Here is a 15,078-nt window from a genome sequence, read left to right as displayed (position 1 = left end):
AATTGTGTATGGTCTTTATACACCACTGACAATATAGTCAAGTATATTATATTGCATTTCTGTCAAAAGGTCCTTCAAAAATTACACAATGCACCTTTAACCTAAACCGCTATGTAAGGCTAGCTCTTAAAGGTGGGGTTCATGATCTCTGAAAGCCAATGTTGACATTTGAAATTACCTAATAAAAGACACGCTCTTACCCCAATAAAATCTGGACCTTCTTTTGATAGACCCGCCCCACACATACACAACCCAGGCAACGATGTCGGTTAGTAGACATGCCCCTTACTTAAGCGTGGCCCGACTCCCTTTTCGAAAGTGTTTTTTCATAAATCATGCACCCAGCCTTTAACTAATGGTGCAACAGTCACAAAACTTAAAATCTGTTATATGATCCGAACCATACCTTCTGTGATTCATTTCAACACTAGTAACAACATAACATAGAATAATGCAGCATAATGTCAAATTATACAATAACTCACAATAAAACCCTAAAGTAATAAAGAACATAATCTTGCATAAAGTAACATTACCATAGCTTTATCCCTTTAACTGTTAGGACAGTTCTGGGTTCATGTCATTGTAGTTTTTCTTTACACATTTATATAATAATATATCCAATAACTATACAAAATAAATAAAACAAAAAACATGAAGTGAGATATAAAGTCAAAACTAAATTCCACACAAGATATGATAAGGAACCAGACACGATACGATCAGACAAGACATAACAATGATGTAACTTGGCGCAGCACTACGTACATGTTATATATTAAAGCAACACTATGTAGTTTCCATGTAAAAATGACTTACAGCTCCCCCATGTGGTTGAAAAGCGCAACAGTGCCTGGTATCAGACACTCTTCTGCAGGCAGGGGGAGGGGCGGGGCTGTGTTTCCTACCCTCCACCGCCACTTTCAGAGTGTGCTTGTAGCAGCTAGGAGGCTGCTCAGGTTGCAGCAACAGTACAATTTGTCCAGTTAAAAGTTGTTCTATCACTGAAACAATTTTAAAGACATTATTTAAAGGTAAAAAAAACTACATAGTGTTGCTTTAAAGGAACAGTATGTATGAAATTTATATCAATTCATCATAAAATGGCCCTAATATATGTCACTAGACATTAAGAAATCATTTTCATTTCAAATATTTATATCACTGACAACAGTGGTCCGGACAGGATATTGTCATTTAAAAAGTGGAGTTGCAGCCCTCAACTGATGTTTATGTTGTCATGTTGTGTATTGGCCACCAGCTGTGTGATTGCAGTACCAGTTTTAGCCACAAGTTTTGTGATTGCAATACCAGTTTTGGCCACAATCCTACATACTGTTCCTTTAAGTTACTTTAAGGTAATTCGGTAACACCTTACAATAAGGTTGTGTTTATTAAAATGAATAAATACATAAGCTAGCATGAACTAACAATGATCTATATATATTTTTGAGCATTTATTAATCTTTAGTAATGTTTAATGCCAATGCAATTGTTCATGTTGTGAATTAAACTAATGTTAACAGTTGAAAATAATGTAATGCTGAAATTAACATGAACTAAGATTAATACATGCTGTAAAATTATTGTTCAATGTTAGTTCATTTTACCTTATGCATTAACTAACTATAACTAATGTTAAAAAATTAGGGGTGTCCTCGACTAAGGATTTACATATTCGAATCAGAATTGTTGAATCTTTCCATAGTCGACCGATAGTCGAATCATCTATGTTTGTGTGCATGGGTTGGGAGGGGGCCAGACCAGGTACAAATTGGTAACTTTTATTTTCTTTCACAAGCAGCACACATAAACAACTGTCTGATAAAGTGACCAAAACTGTCTTTCAAGTAATAAACGAAGACAAAACTGACGATGCATTTATATATTTTTTTTAAGGTCAAATGTAAGGCAACATTTGTTTAATTATTCCTCATAACATTTTAAAGCCACGATCTACAGAACATCACACAAAAATACATTTTGATAACTAAACCTAAAAAAATAACAAAGGTGATCCTGCCTTGGAAACTCCGGCTACAATTCAGTGTTTTTATTTAATTTGAAGATAGCGCGTCAAAGCAGTCATGACCAAAAAAAAACGACAAATGAGAATTGACAAATAATTTGTGATTGTTACTGTAAATGATAAAAACTAATCTTTATATAAAATTCAATAAACTTTAATTTATAACAAGAAAAACACTGAAATTAATGATTTTATAGACACTACGCGTTATTATTTAGCACAGAAATACCTGCTTGCTTGCTTTGACTTTGATCATCTCTGCATTAACTTTAGATACAGAAAGACCGGATGATATTATTTATTTTAGGAATCTCTTTGCTATCATTTGAAAGTGAACACCGACCCACCATAATATTAAATCACAAGAAAGACATTCGTGTCAGGCAGAAATAGGTTCGGTGCAGATAGTTTCCGTTTCATCACCGAAAAAAAAAAAAAACGGCTTACCTGTTTTGACAAGATAACCACTATGTTTTAAATACATTTTAAAAACTTATACTCGTCGAAAAACATCCGTTTTTTAATGTTTAGTTTGATGAACTCCTAAATATGAGACGCAGAGCACCTAGCCCGTTCGGCTAAATTACATGCGCAAGCTTGGCCAGCACGCAATAGCGCAACATCGATACAACGAAAAGCAATCCAAAATGTAAATTAGATCAGAATTTACGTCTATAATAAATTTTTTTTTTTTAAATAAAATAAGGTCAGAAGTAACAAAGTGCACAACTATGCAAAATGCCTCAAGTGCACGGAAACAAAACACAAGCCAAATAGTTAAATCAGATAACCCAAAGTGATTTATAAATAAAATAAAATATAGAAATTATTAAAAGAACGAAAGGCATAATATAATTTGCCAGCTTTTTCTTTTAAATGTAGAAACAAAGAGGCAATGGTTTATTAACATATAAACCTCTTATGGACGTGTAGCCCGGTCACAGGGGTTGTTGGATTTATTAACGCATTTTAAAAATATTTATTGAAAGCTGCTACTTCACATATTATTTGCAGCATTATCATAATATGCAGTATATTAATATATTGTGAGAAAGCTGTTATATGTGAAATCAGATAATTTGTGCACCCATATACGGCCAAAATTGAATGATCCTCATTTCATAACACATCTGCGACGATTCGACTGTGAGATTGGTAGTCGAATCAGGCTTCTCCTATCGATGCATCGAATCTTCGACTATTCGGGGTCACCCCTATAAAAAATACAACCTTTTCCAAGCTTATATAGCTTGCATCCAAGACAGAAAGAAACCAAATACTATTTTACACTCCAGTCACACCATATCACCCCTCCTTGCCATCACCATGATGACTCCTGCCAAAACAACACCTTACCTCTCGCGCACAAACTCAGCCAGCTCTTTGGTGGCGATCTGTCCATGCTTCATGTTGTGGTAGAGAACGTCAAAACCTGCATTTTTCTCTCCCTGTGAACAAACAAACAAAAGCACCAGCATGAGATCCATTCTCTGTGAGTGTTAAAATGATTCATAGACTAAAAACAAATCGGAAGTGTTAAAATTAAAATAGTAAGAAAAGCAAGGGGAAAAACTTGGGCCTACGTGCTATAACAAACACAAAATAAATTTATGTGCATAACGTCGGCATTTCAAATGAACAATGACAGACAAACAATGTTCTCAAAGACCTTTTGCCCTGCTTGTAACATCTCTTTGTATACTTCATCCTTTAAATGTCTTGACATTTATCATGGAGAAATGCTCTGGTAAACTAAAACACACAAATAAAAGAATAGCGTGTGCTGAAATGCTACGTGAGCAAGGAGCACTTGCTCCCAGACGTCCCTTAAAGGCCAAGACTTAGCCTGGAGATTCACAGCTGATAACCTTTTGAACAAAGTATCTGAACATCCTGCAGTCAAAGTTAGCAAGTATAAAAATAGCACCCTTTCTTTTCAGCAAACAGAAAAATGTCAACAAATGAGAGAGATGACAGAACCAGGGCAGCGGCCATAAATACCTCCATACCACAGAAAGAACTTCCCAGGTAGAAGAGGAATTAATAATATGCGAGCCTGCCTGTGACAACCCACATAATTTTTTTTTTTTTGTGATTTACACTTGTCCACTTAAAAGAAAATGTAGAGATCATTCTGTGAAAATATAACCTTGAAATCATTAATAATGACTGAGTAAGACCGTGTCAAAGATTGAAAATCAATCAAACTTTAAAGAGTACCTATTTCGTTGCTAAAAACAACGCTTTTTTGTGTATTTGGTATGATACAATGCGTTTGCATGGTTTATGGTTAAAAAAACACATAATTTCCACATAACATAAATTTTTGTGGCTCCAGATTTCACTCACTTCCCGAAACTCATCGATTTGAAAAGCGCTGTGTACCTGATTGGCCAGCTAATCTGTACGTTGTGATTGACCTGAATACCTCGGACGTCAGCCGGAAATGTGTCACCTCCTTACCATGTTTGAAAGATTCGCTCACAATGAAATCCTAACGGGAGTTAACTTACAGGCTGAGTCCGAAGAGGGAGGAATTATGATAATGTCAGCCCTGTTTACATCACCAATCCCTACCAGGAAGTAAACTGTTGCCTACAATCCGTGTGTTTGTTGTAGTCCAAGAAAAGAGATTTACGTTGGAAACGATAACTTGCGTCATCGATTACCTTAGGGTTTGTACCTTTTGCATATCGTTAACATGTACTAATACCCACTTACACACCAAAGAAATGTAAACTTGTGAATTGGACCACAGAGGTGCTCTTTAAAGGTCCAAATTATACAATCTCCTTCAGCTTTAAAGGCGGAGTCCACGATGTTTGAAAAACGGTTTGGAAAAGGAGACGGGCCGACTACCAAAACACACTTATAGCCAATCAAATCAAATCAAATGCCGGGTTGCGTATGTGTAGGGCGGGTCTATCAACAGAAGGTCCAGATTCTATTGGGGTAGGGGCGTGTTTGTTTAGGTGATTTCAAATATCAACATTGGCTTTCAAACATCATGGACTCCGCCTTTAAGGATATGCCATTGCTATGGACATACTATTGAGATTTTAAATAACAGTTGTTTTCTCGAAGTCCCTTTCATTTTCAAAGAAAGCTTTAAAATGCTTATGAAGAAAAAATTTGGATAAATAGTCTTTGAACCCAGGCCAAAAAGTGGGCAGTCATTGTTGTGCTGTAAAGTTCCTGTAGCTCAATTGGTAACGTATTGCATTAGCTGTACAAAAGTTTGTGTGTTTGATTCTCGAGATAAAAAAATAACGCCTTAAAGGCACTGCAATACAGTATAAATTCGATTTGGATAAAAGCATCTGCCAAATGCATAAAAGTTACAGGCTTAGTCACTTAGTCATTTATGCAGCTCATAAACAGAGTAAGGTTTAAAACAAAGTAGACCTCAACAGTTGTGCAATTTCAGCAACCAACATCTAATTTCAGTGTTGTTTTGCCAGTATGCTTGTTGAAACATGACCTTTTTGGAAAGCTGATCTCCCATGATTCACTGTGCTTTGCCCACACAGGTACAACAGCACACCACCTCTCCTTCTCTCACTCTTTTTGTCGGTCTTATCTCATTTTTGTATGCCAGTGATAGCAAACAATTATTTGGCAGGCATGAACCCTGACACTTGAAATGATAGCCCACCTGCCGATATCCAAAGTATGGTCGTCTTAGCTTTGCTCCCTAATGTTAATTTGCCTATAGATTCACCTTATCTATGCAATGCCAGCACAGAGGAAGCTTAGTGTTCAAAGAGAACCTGATAGACAAGAGAGAGAGCTGGAGAAGAAGAAAGACTGGGGGGGATTGAGAGGTGACATTAAGCAGGTGTTGAAAGAGGAACTCCATCGCTGCCCGATTACACTTGGTATTAACGTGTCTCTACCAAGATAGCGGTTGCTAAAGAGACAGGGTTTCCGTGGTAACCGTGAGAGAGTGGGAGACACCTGACAGCTTTTTTCGGAAGGTGACATCTATATACGTAGGCACATTATGTGCGTGTGTGTGTTGGTGCAAGTGGGATAAAGAATGGCTTAAGTATTATTTCTTGTTCATAAGCCATAGGGACGGCTGGTAGATACGTTGAATATTTTACAGCAAATTGCAAAATGGATAAAAAGTTTTTTGTTGAAATGGGTGTCATGTTGATGTGCCCTCAGACTGTATAGGTAACTAATTTAAATCGTAGTGATGAGGTTTTTAACAGCATCTAAAAAAGACAAACTAACATAGGGCCATTTACACTGCGATCCCTCATAATACCCTTTTTAAATATTGTTTTCAGTGCAGGTCCATGAGTTTATTGTGTCATTGTGCTTTTAAAAAGACCCAGAGTCTGTGTGATACAGACCGACTAATAAGATTTAAAGGGCACCTATTTTCATGGCTAAAATTTGGTATAACAATGTGTTTGCGTGGTTTATGTTTAAAGATAGGGTTGTGCCGATAGACAATAGTATCGTGTATCGACGATCGGCAGACATATCGCCAATAGCAGGCTTTCATGACGATAGTTGGCGATGGTTATTATTATTATCATCATCATCAGTTTCACATTAACATTTACATGCTTTTGCTTGCATGAGAGTGTTTGTGGGTTTCACTTTGCCCGAGAGAGTTTGTTGGGACGCGCCATCAGCAGAGGCTCGCTTGCTTGCACCTGAATGCACGCGGCTTGGACTCCTTCTAGCACCTGGACTTGTAATGCACATGATTCGGACTCTTCTTTGTACATGAGCTTGTAATTCGTGCGGCTCTGACATTTTGGCACGAAAGGTTGGCACGCAGGGGTTTAACACCAACGTGCTCCCTGGCACGCAGGAAATTTCAGAGCGCCTGTGCTTTAATGAGGGTTGCCCTTGCTTAATTTTTGTCCACCAATCAAATGACTTGTCATAAATGAGTAAAAAATGAACCATAAATAAATGAATAAACTAATGCCCGCCCCCCCAAACTATCGTGTATCGGTGATCTCACAGGCTGACAATAGGACGATCTCAAAATGGGGCACATCGACGAACACTAGTTCAAAAAGCACATTATTTATTTTCCACATACCGTACATTCCAGATTTGACTCTCTTCCTGAAATGCACAGATTTTGAAAAGCGCTGTGTCCCTGATTGGCCACCTAATCTGTATGTTGTGATTGGCCTGAATACCTCTGACGTCAGTCAGAAATCTGACGCTTATTCCCATGTTTGAAAGATTCTGTCACAATGCAATGCTAATGCTGTGAGTCCAAAGCTAAAAAATTATGATATGTCGGTCTTGTCTACATCACGAATCCCAGGAAATAAGCTGTTGCCTACAATCTGTGTGTTTGTTGTAGTCCAAGAAAAGAGATTTACATTGGAGACGATAACTCACATCATAGTTTACTTTGGGGAATCGTTAACATGTACTAATACACACTTACACACCAAAGCAAAAATCGTGAATCTGACAATATTGGTATCCTTTAAATAAATTGCTGGATTGACTGAGGACACAGATAGGCATTGAAGCAACTAACACTAAAAATTATCTCTTCTTTGGGTATTATTTGCACCATTATCAGAACCTCAGATGGTGTTGTTCAATGCTGCAACAATACTCGTGGTACTGTAGATATCCCAGGATTCCCTGTAGAGGTACAGTACTGCACTGTGAAGGACTGCTGACTGTGCACCATGGTTAAACACACACACACGCGCACGCGCACGCACACACACACACACACACACACACACAACCCAATCCTGTCAACTCTGATGAATAACTGCATTAGCTCTTAGGTGAGAAAGAGAAAAGTACATTATCCTCCTATCTTTTACCCTTATCTTCACAAGTCTTGATTAAATCAATCCAGCAGGACAGATAAGACAATATATCAAAATGTGAAAAATTGAGTTGGAACTTCACATCGGAAGCATCACATTCTGAATACTTCTGCACTATTTTATGTCATTTTGTTAGATAGGGAGTAGTGAAGAGTAGTGTGTTCATACGTAGGGCACTACAAGTACCCAAATGACCTTTATGTTCAGGGCTGGGTGATACGTCTGACCTCAGTGTACATTTCTAGGGGTGTAACAATTAACCGTGCAAATGCGCGTTTTCTGAATGAATGAATTTGAATGAATTACGGTGAAATCCAGGCACATCCGAACGCCAGGGGGCGCTCCCGTGCAGAGCTCCCCCTTTGTGCCACAGAAGAAGTAGCATTACGAATGCTATTCCAGGAAATGTCTACAGGAATATTTATATCACTGTTCTTCAAATTGTTTCATGTATTTTCATGATAATAAACAATATTTTAAATGATTTTGTTTAACGAGTGTTGCTTTTTTAAATGCACGTTATAAACAACTCCGTCTCATTTTGATTTTAGATTGATAAGGACTTCCTACTGACCAAATGCCGTAGTACACGCACAAGCTGTGCATGAAACAAAGAATCACAGCCTTTCGATTCAGAATCAATTTCAGACAGGCATTTTGGTTGAATCGTTACATCCATTTCTTCTTTTGAAAAGGTCATGTCAGACCATAAAATACAGATATATATTATCAAAACTCGATAGCCTGCCATCTCTACCCAACTAACGTTTAAGGTTCCTCTGATGAGCTGCCCCACAAGTGTAACCCTCTAGGCATCTTCATAAAAGACTCATATATTTAAGGAACTTAAAAGTATATTTCAAGTGCCTAAAGGCTTTTCCCTAGAGTCATCATGATTTGAAGAAAAGCAGAATGAAGGTTCTTGAGTATAAAAATCTGAAACTCATCTAAAAGTGCCTATAGGTTCTTTAAAGGGATTCTTTCAATGTGGTATCCCCATTGGTGATTTTTTAATTTTTACCGTGAGTATGTGCCACTAGAGTGTGAGATGAATCCAAACCTCATCTTTCAAAGCTTTGCAAACACTTTAATCTAAAAATGAGAAATCGGCATGTAACCTTGAGGAACTAGTAAAAGTGGAACTAAATGGAGCGATTAGGCTGCTAAACGAGCTCTCTGTTTGAACACTGTTTTGTTTCTGAGATGAAAACAGATTGAAGACAGTGTAGAGGATGAAGACATACGGACTAAATTAGGAATGTGCTTAATCACTGCGAAAGCAAATTCCCTCTCTGAGACTTCGTTCATCACACGCTTTCAGTAATTACTTAAATGTGTCGCCTCAGTCATTTGACGCAGGTGTTTATTATTCACTTTTGGAGGAAGAGTCATAGCAGAGTGAGCTAACACACTCACACAAGTGTTGGAGATAAATTGCGACTTGGGACAAAAATTATATAAAAACCCAAAATGTGGAGAAAAATAATTCCTCTGTAATTTATTTCTTATCTGATACATTTATAGAGCATTTATTGTAGCGAATTGACTAAACGTCCGCCAAGATGGCATGTAGTATAAACTAATATTACATGCACTGATGAATCATGCACAATAAGACTGAGTACAAAAAAATAGGGTCATTATTTTGTATTGAGTTTTAGAGCACCAAGATTTCAGAGCTTTATAGAAAAGGAAAGAGTTGACGCAAAGGCGTCTCTATGGGCCTGAGCAATGAGAAGATAAGGAATGAATAAATCTGCATAGATGGTTAGACGTTTGGGGGGTGTTTTATACAAGCTTTGTGTGAGAACACAATAGGGGAGGTCTCCGCATCGACAAAAGTCCATCGAGACAAAAGCAGACATGACCACAATCTGAAACCACACAGCAGAATAAAAATAGAACCTGCAAAAAAGGTGCGTACTAAGATTACACTGCAGTAAACACAAACACACAGGTGCACATTAGTCTCTTGCACAGCCAAAGTTAGGAGGACCTGAAACAAGAATTTTGTAGTGTTGCATTGTAGCCTGCAATGATACAGTAGTTTCTAAATAGTTTATATATTGCTTGTCCCCTCTAGTCACCTTTTTCTTTCACTCTCCCTTTTTCTTTGAGTTGGGACCAACTAGGTTTTAAAGTAGGACACACCCGAAATAGCCCTGTCAGGTGTGGGGAAAGCGTGGAGCATGGTTGTCCTCATGGGAATGCTGACATGGGAATGGTTCTCCTCTCGCTCTCTATTTCTCTGTTTTTACTCTTTTCATCCATCTACCTTCATAGTTCCTAATCTAATCGAAGCTGTCAACAGTTGAATCCCAAACTGCTACAAGGGAACTGAATTTATAAACACAGAGTAAACATTCAGACCTGTTTGACACTGCATCTAAAGGTTGCAGCATTCACAAACTGTATACTGTAAAAATGTGTTGTTTCACTTTAAATTTTAAGTTTAATCAACTTGAATTTACAATTCATAAATTACAAAAATAATGTTAAATTATTAAATTATTTCAACAAGGGGTTCTCATATTGACCGGTTAACTGTTAACCGAAGGTAAAAATGTAAGCCTTTTTTATTTAAGATTTTATTTAAAATGTGGACACCAGCCTAAAGAAAATGTCGACACATGCCTACAGGCATTTTGCCACTTTTCTATCCTTAATTTGATATTATGCTGCGCCTGAAAATAGTCTCCTTATTAACTTTCAATAGCAGGGGACTATTTTCGGGAACTGCGTAATATAATTGCGCCTGCTGCAGCCATGGTACAGCAGGCGCAAAGTAATTGATTATTACACCAGAATGAAAGTATAGTTCCTAGCCATATCTGCCTAGAAAATCACAACTTTTAATTTTCCGTCGGTCTTAGTACACAATGTAAAGTTTTTTAAAAATATCAAAACACTTTGGTTATTTTTGGACGCAATTGTAATGGTCTAATTAGATTCAATCGATTATGCTAAAAAAAGTGTTACCGCCAGACACGAAGATCGGCTGAATGGATTCCAAAACGGTAAAAATCAAATGTTTAACACTAGGGGAGCTGGAAAATGAGCCTATTTTCAAAAAAAGTGGAGTGTCCCTTTAAATGTTACTGAATTTTTTCAGTTAATTCGGTAATTTTTTATTTATTTAAGATTAATACTATCAGCTAAAAAAAAAAATTAAAGCACGGTGCATGTCAACACATGCCTACAGACATTTCGCCACTTTTCGACCCACAATTTGTGAATGTCCTGTTAATGAAGCGAATCAGTGCTCACTAGTCAAGAAAGTTGAAATTAATTGCAATGTCAAGTTGATTAAACTAAAAATTTAAGTGCAACAAGGATTTAGCAACAGCTCCCAATTCACACTGATATTATCTGAACTTAAAGGATTAGTCAATTTTCTAAAAAAAAAATCCAGATAATTTACTCGCCACCATGTCATCCAAAATGTTGATGTCTGTCTTTGTTCAGTCGAGAAGAAATTATGTTTTTTGAGGAAAACATTGCAGGATTTTTCTCATTTTAATGGACTTTAATAGAGCCAAAACACTTAATACTTAATTTAACACTTAACAGTTTTTTTCAACGGACTCTAAAAGATCCCAAACAAGGCATAAGGGTCTTAACTAGGGAACAAATCAATTGTCATTTTTGACAATAAAAATAAAAAATATGCACTTTTAAACCACAACTTCTCATCTAGGTCCGGTCCTGTGATGCGCCAGCGCGACCTCACGCAATACGTCATCACGTCAAGAAGTCACAGAGGACGAACGCGAAACTCCGCCCCAGTGTTTACAAGTGTGGAGAAAGAGGACCGTTCCGCATTGTTGTATGTGGAATGATACTAATTAATGCCTTTGTGTCAGTTTATTGTTTAAAATGGTCCGCAAATGTGCGTTTCATATATGTAACAAGTGACCTCTCTACGTCACTACGCATTTACGTGAGGTCGCGCTGGCGCATCACAGGACCGGACCTTGACGAGAAGTTGTGGTTTAAAAGTGCATATTTTTTATTATTCTTCTCAAAAATGACAATCGTTTCGCTAGATAAGACCCTTATGCCTCGTTTGGGATCGTTTATAGTCCTTTGAAACTCCGTTGAAAAAAACTGTTAAGTGTTGAGTTAAGTATAAAGTGTTGGGCTCTATTAAAGTCCATTAAAATGAGAAAAATCCTGCAATGTTTTCCTCAAAAAACATAATTTCTTCTTGACTGAACAAAGAAAGCAATCAAAATTTTGGATGACATGGTGGTGCATAAATTATCTGGATTTTTTTTTTTCAAGAAAATGGACCAATCCTTTATTCCTGAATGTTGATGATTTAGGTTCCGCTCTGTGCAGAATAAAATTTAGATGTAAACCATCCCCTATGCATGTAAATTAAACTTCATGAAAACTACAATCATTCCCTTTCTTGCATTACACTTCTACGCCCATCATGTATGCAATATGAAACAGGGCATATTCTTATACTGTATAGACAAACATCTGAAACATAACACAAAAAAATGCATCGTCAGACTTACCCAAAAGTTGTTCTTAAAATACGCCATCTCTATCGCCATCTTCTAATGTGTTCTAAAAAGAAAGACAAAGGCCATGGCATTAGCTTCATCCGGCTGCTCTGAAAGGTGCTACAATATACAAAGTGTTACAATGAGTGTAAAATGAGAAATTAGTATCTTTAAAACAAATGAGGGTCTTTTTTCTTAGTTGTGCCTTTATAAATCTGCTAAATGGATAAATAGATGGCAGAGAGCTGTCTGGGGAGGTGCACATTACAATCTAAAAAAAAATGTTATCCAGAAGAGCAGAAATGCAGACAATGCTGATATAAGCTACTGCAAAGGCTGGTAGCAAAAACTCAATGCTTAAGATCAAACCCACGGAGACACCCTTACATTCATTCTTTATCCGTCTCAATGCTTTGCTGGAAAAGGTGATGGTGAGGTGACTGTAAAAGTTTCTCTTTGTGAATATATTATAAAATGTCAGCAAACTAAAAAATATTAAATCTTTACCCAAAGCACAAGCATCCCACAGGATTATTTGTTCAGATCAATCCTATTCAACGTAACCGAATGAAACATTTTCTATTAATGTCACTGAAAGGTCTGGAGAAAAAACTAAATGGTTTTTAAAGCTTACATGTCGGATCAGTTGAACTTTGTAACGTAGCGTAAGCATTGCGTAACTCTTTGACACTTTGTATTGGCAGGTTGTTCGGCTAAACATCTTTCGGAGGTGAGACATTACTTTGACAGCCACAACAAGTGCAGAAAAAGCAGAGTCATTACAGACCTCTTCTGTAATAAAGCCTCTCTCAAAACACTCACAAATCTTATTAAAAGATATTTTTATAAAACAATCTGGCACCTGATGCACATATATTGGTCCCAAGTCCTTTTGGATAATTTTTTTTAATGGATGTAATGTAATATACTAAACCTTTAAATAAACCTTGACAATTGACATTATTTAAAGCTTAATTTAACCAATTAATGACCATTGTTAAACTGTCCTTAAAAGGTTCAACATAAATTCACTACATGTGAATTTGGCTCTCATATATAGCCAAAACCAGTATAGCCAAAACCTGTACAAACAGAGTCACACATGATCCACACCTCTTCCCCAACCTCTCCTCATCTTTCTTCAGCCTCTGGTAACCATATCCTGCCATTGACTGGAGGCCACAGGCATTACTGGACTAGTCTCAATATCTGCAATGTCCAGTATGTGGACAAGCTTTCTAATGGTGCAGCAGGTGGTTGACCCCTATGACATTTCGATACAATTTTGAAATACAAACCATATTATTGAGTAAAAATGGCCAAAATTACAGGTTAAAAAGGTAAAATATCTGCTGATATATCAGCCTAAATCTAATTAATAGAAGAATAGGGCTTCCTGTAGCTCAGTAGGTAGAGCATTGCATTACAAGTGCTAGTCGTCACATGTTTGATCCCAGCGGAAACACACATATTTATAAAAACATACACTTTATAATGCAGTGTTAGTCATGTTGAATATGATAGATCATCAGACAGGTCACATATAAAAGCATCTCCAAAATGTATAATATGTAAATTTACTATTCTACATCCTTAAAAAACAATAACTTGCACACGGTGTAGTGATTAGCATTAGGAAACAGCTGAATGACAACGATGTCCTTGACTAGATATGTTTTTGTGTTCCCAAGCAGAGAGCTGGTTGGAGGTGCGATTCCTCTCATGTTTATGAGAGCTGGATGCTGGCAGGATCTGCAGCTCATGTAGTGCTGACCACAGGGCTTTTCTCTGGCCCGTTGGCCCGCTCTCCGCCTTCTCCTGGCACTGTTGAAGGCCATCAGCCAGGGCCCAGCACAACCTCTCACCGGACAGAGAAAGACTCATGCTTACCCTTTCCTCTCTCTCACTCTCCCACACCCCTTTAATTAACTGGCCTTGCCAATTCTACACCCCCATGGTTGACACGAGCTTGGCAGCGTGGCTTATTCCAAAAATAAAATTTAGTGGTGGGTTCAGAGTGCTCCAGACAGACGTCAGGGCGCAACGTGGCGGAAAGGGAATACGATCCAACTGGGGCCAGAAGGAATTTCTAAAGAGCGGCTTCAAAGATGTTGTAATTAGGCCTATGTGGCAACTACTATACTACTATATGATAAAAACGTATAAAAGATAATTTTTTTAATAAATCAATAACATCTTAATACAGACAGGCTTGTAGCTATCAAGCAACAATGGCATATAATACACTACGACATAACACGTTATTGTTCAATTATTTCAGCCATTGGGGAACTTGACAGATCTTTGTTTCGGATTTGGCACTAAAACTGAGCGACACTGAATTTTCCACTGGCCACCGTCAGCGTGCTAGAGCTGATCCTGTGGTCAGTGTGGAATAATACCCAAATCCATCTGCTATTCAAGGAGTCTGGCAGGACTAGGGATGCACCGAATCCAGATTTTTTGGGTTCGGCCGAATACCGAATCCAGTGTTTAAGATTCGGCCGAAACCGAATACCGAATCCTACTTGCATCCTTATTCCATTAAAGCTGACATAACACAAGACGTTTTTGCCAATCTAATGTTAATCTTGCTTATATATAGAGTAGTATTTCATCATTCATATGTCCAAAGAGTCTTTCGTTTTGTCAGATTTATAAAAGAAAAAACAGCCTTTCCGATTTTTGGCCTAAAAGGTCGAAC

The 15,078-nt window shown here is 37.5% G+C and overlaps 1 protein-coding gene across 2 annotated transcripts in view; it reads right to left on the bottom strand.

Annotated features, from left to right (window-relative positions):
- Nucleotides 1-15,078, bottom strand: part of fcho1 (FCH and mu domain containing endocytic adaptor 1) — a 47,640-nt gene that overhangs the window by 26,133 nt on the left and 6,429 nt on the right. For both annotated transcript variants that reach the window (XM_065246774.2, XM_065246772.2), the window contains exons 2-3: nt 12,387-12,438; nt 3,386-3,477 (exon numbers count right to left, since the gene is read on the bottom strand). In XM_065246774.2, the coding sequence (XP_065102846.1) occupies nt 3,386-3,477; nt 12,387-12,425 (131 nt within the window). In that variant the 5' untranslated portion in view covers nt 12,426-12,438. The remainder of the gene's footprint in view (nt 1-3,385; nt 3,478-12,386; nt 12,439-15,078) is intronic.

This window comes from Paramisgurnus dabryanus, chromosome 11 (assembly GCF_030506205.2).
Source record: "Paramisgurnus dabryanus chromosome 11, PD_genome_1.1, whole genome shotgun sequence".
In the NCBI taxonomy this organism is placed as follows: domain Eukaryota; kingdom Metazoa; phylum Chordata; class Actinopteri; order Cypriniformes; family Cobitidae; genus Paramisgurnus; species Paramisgurnus dabryanus.
This window is presented reverse-complemented; position numbering and strand designations above follow the sequence as displayed.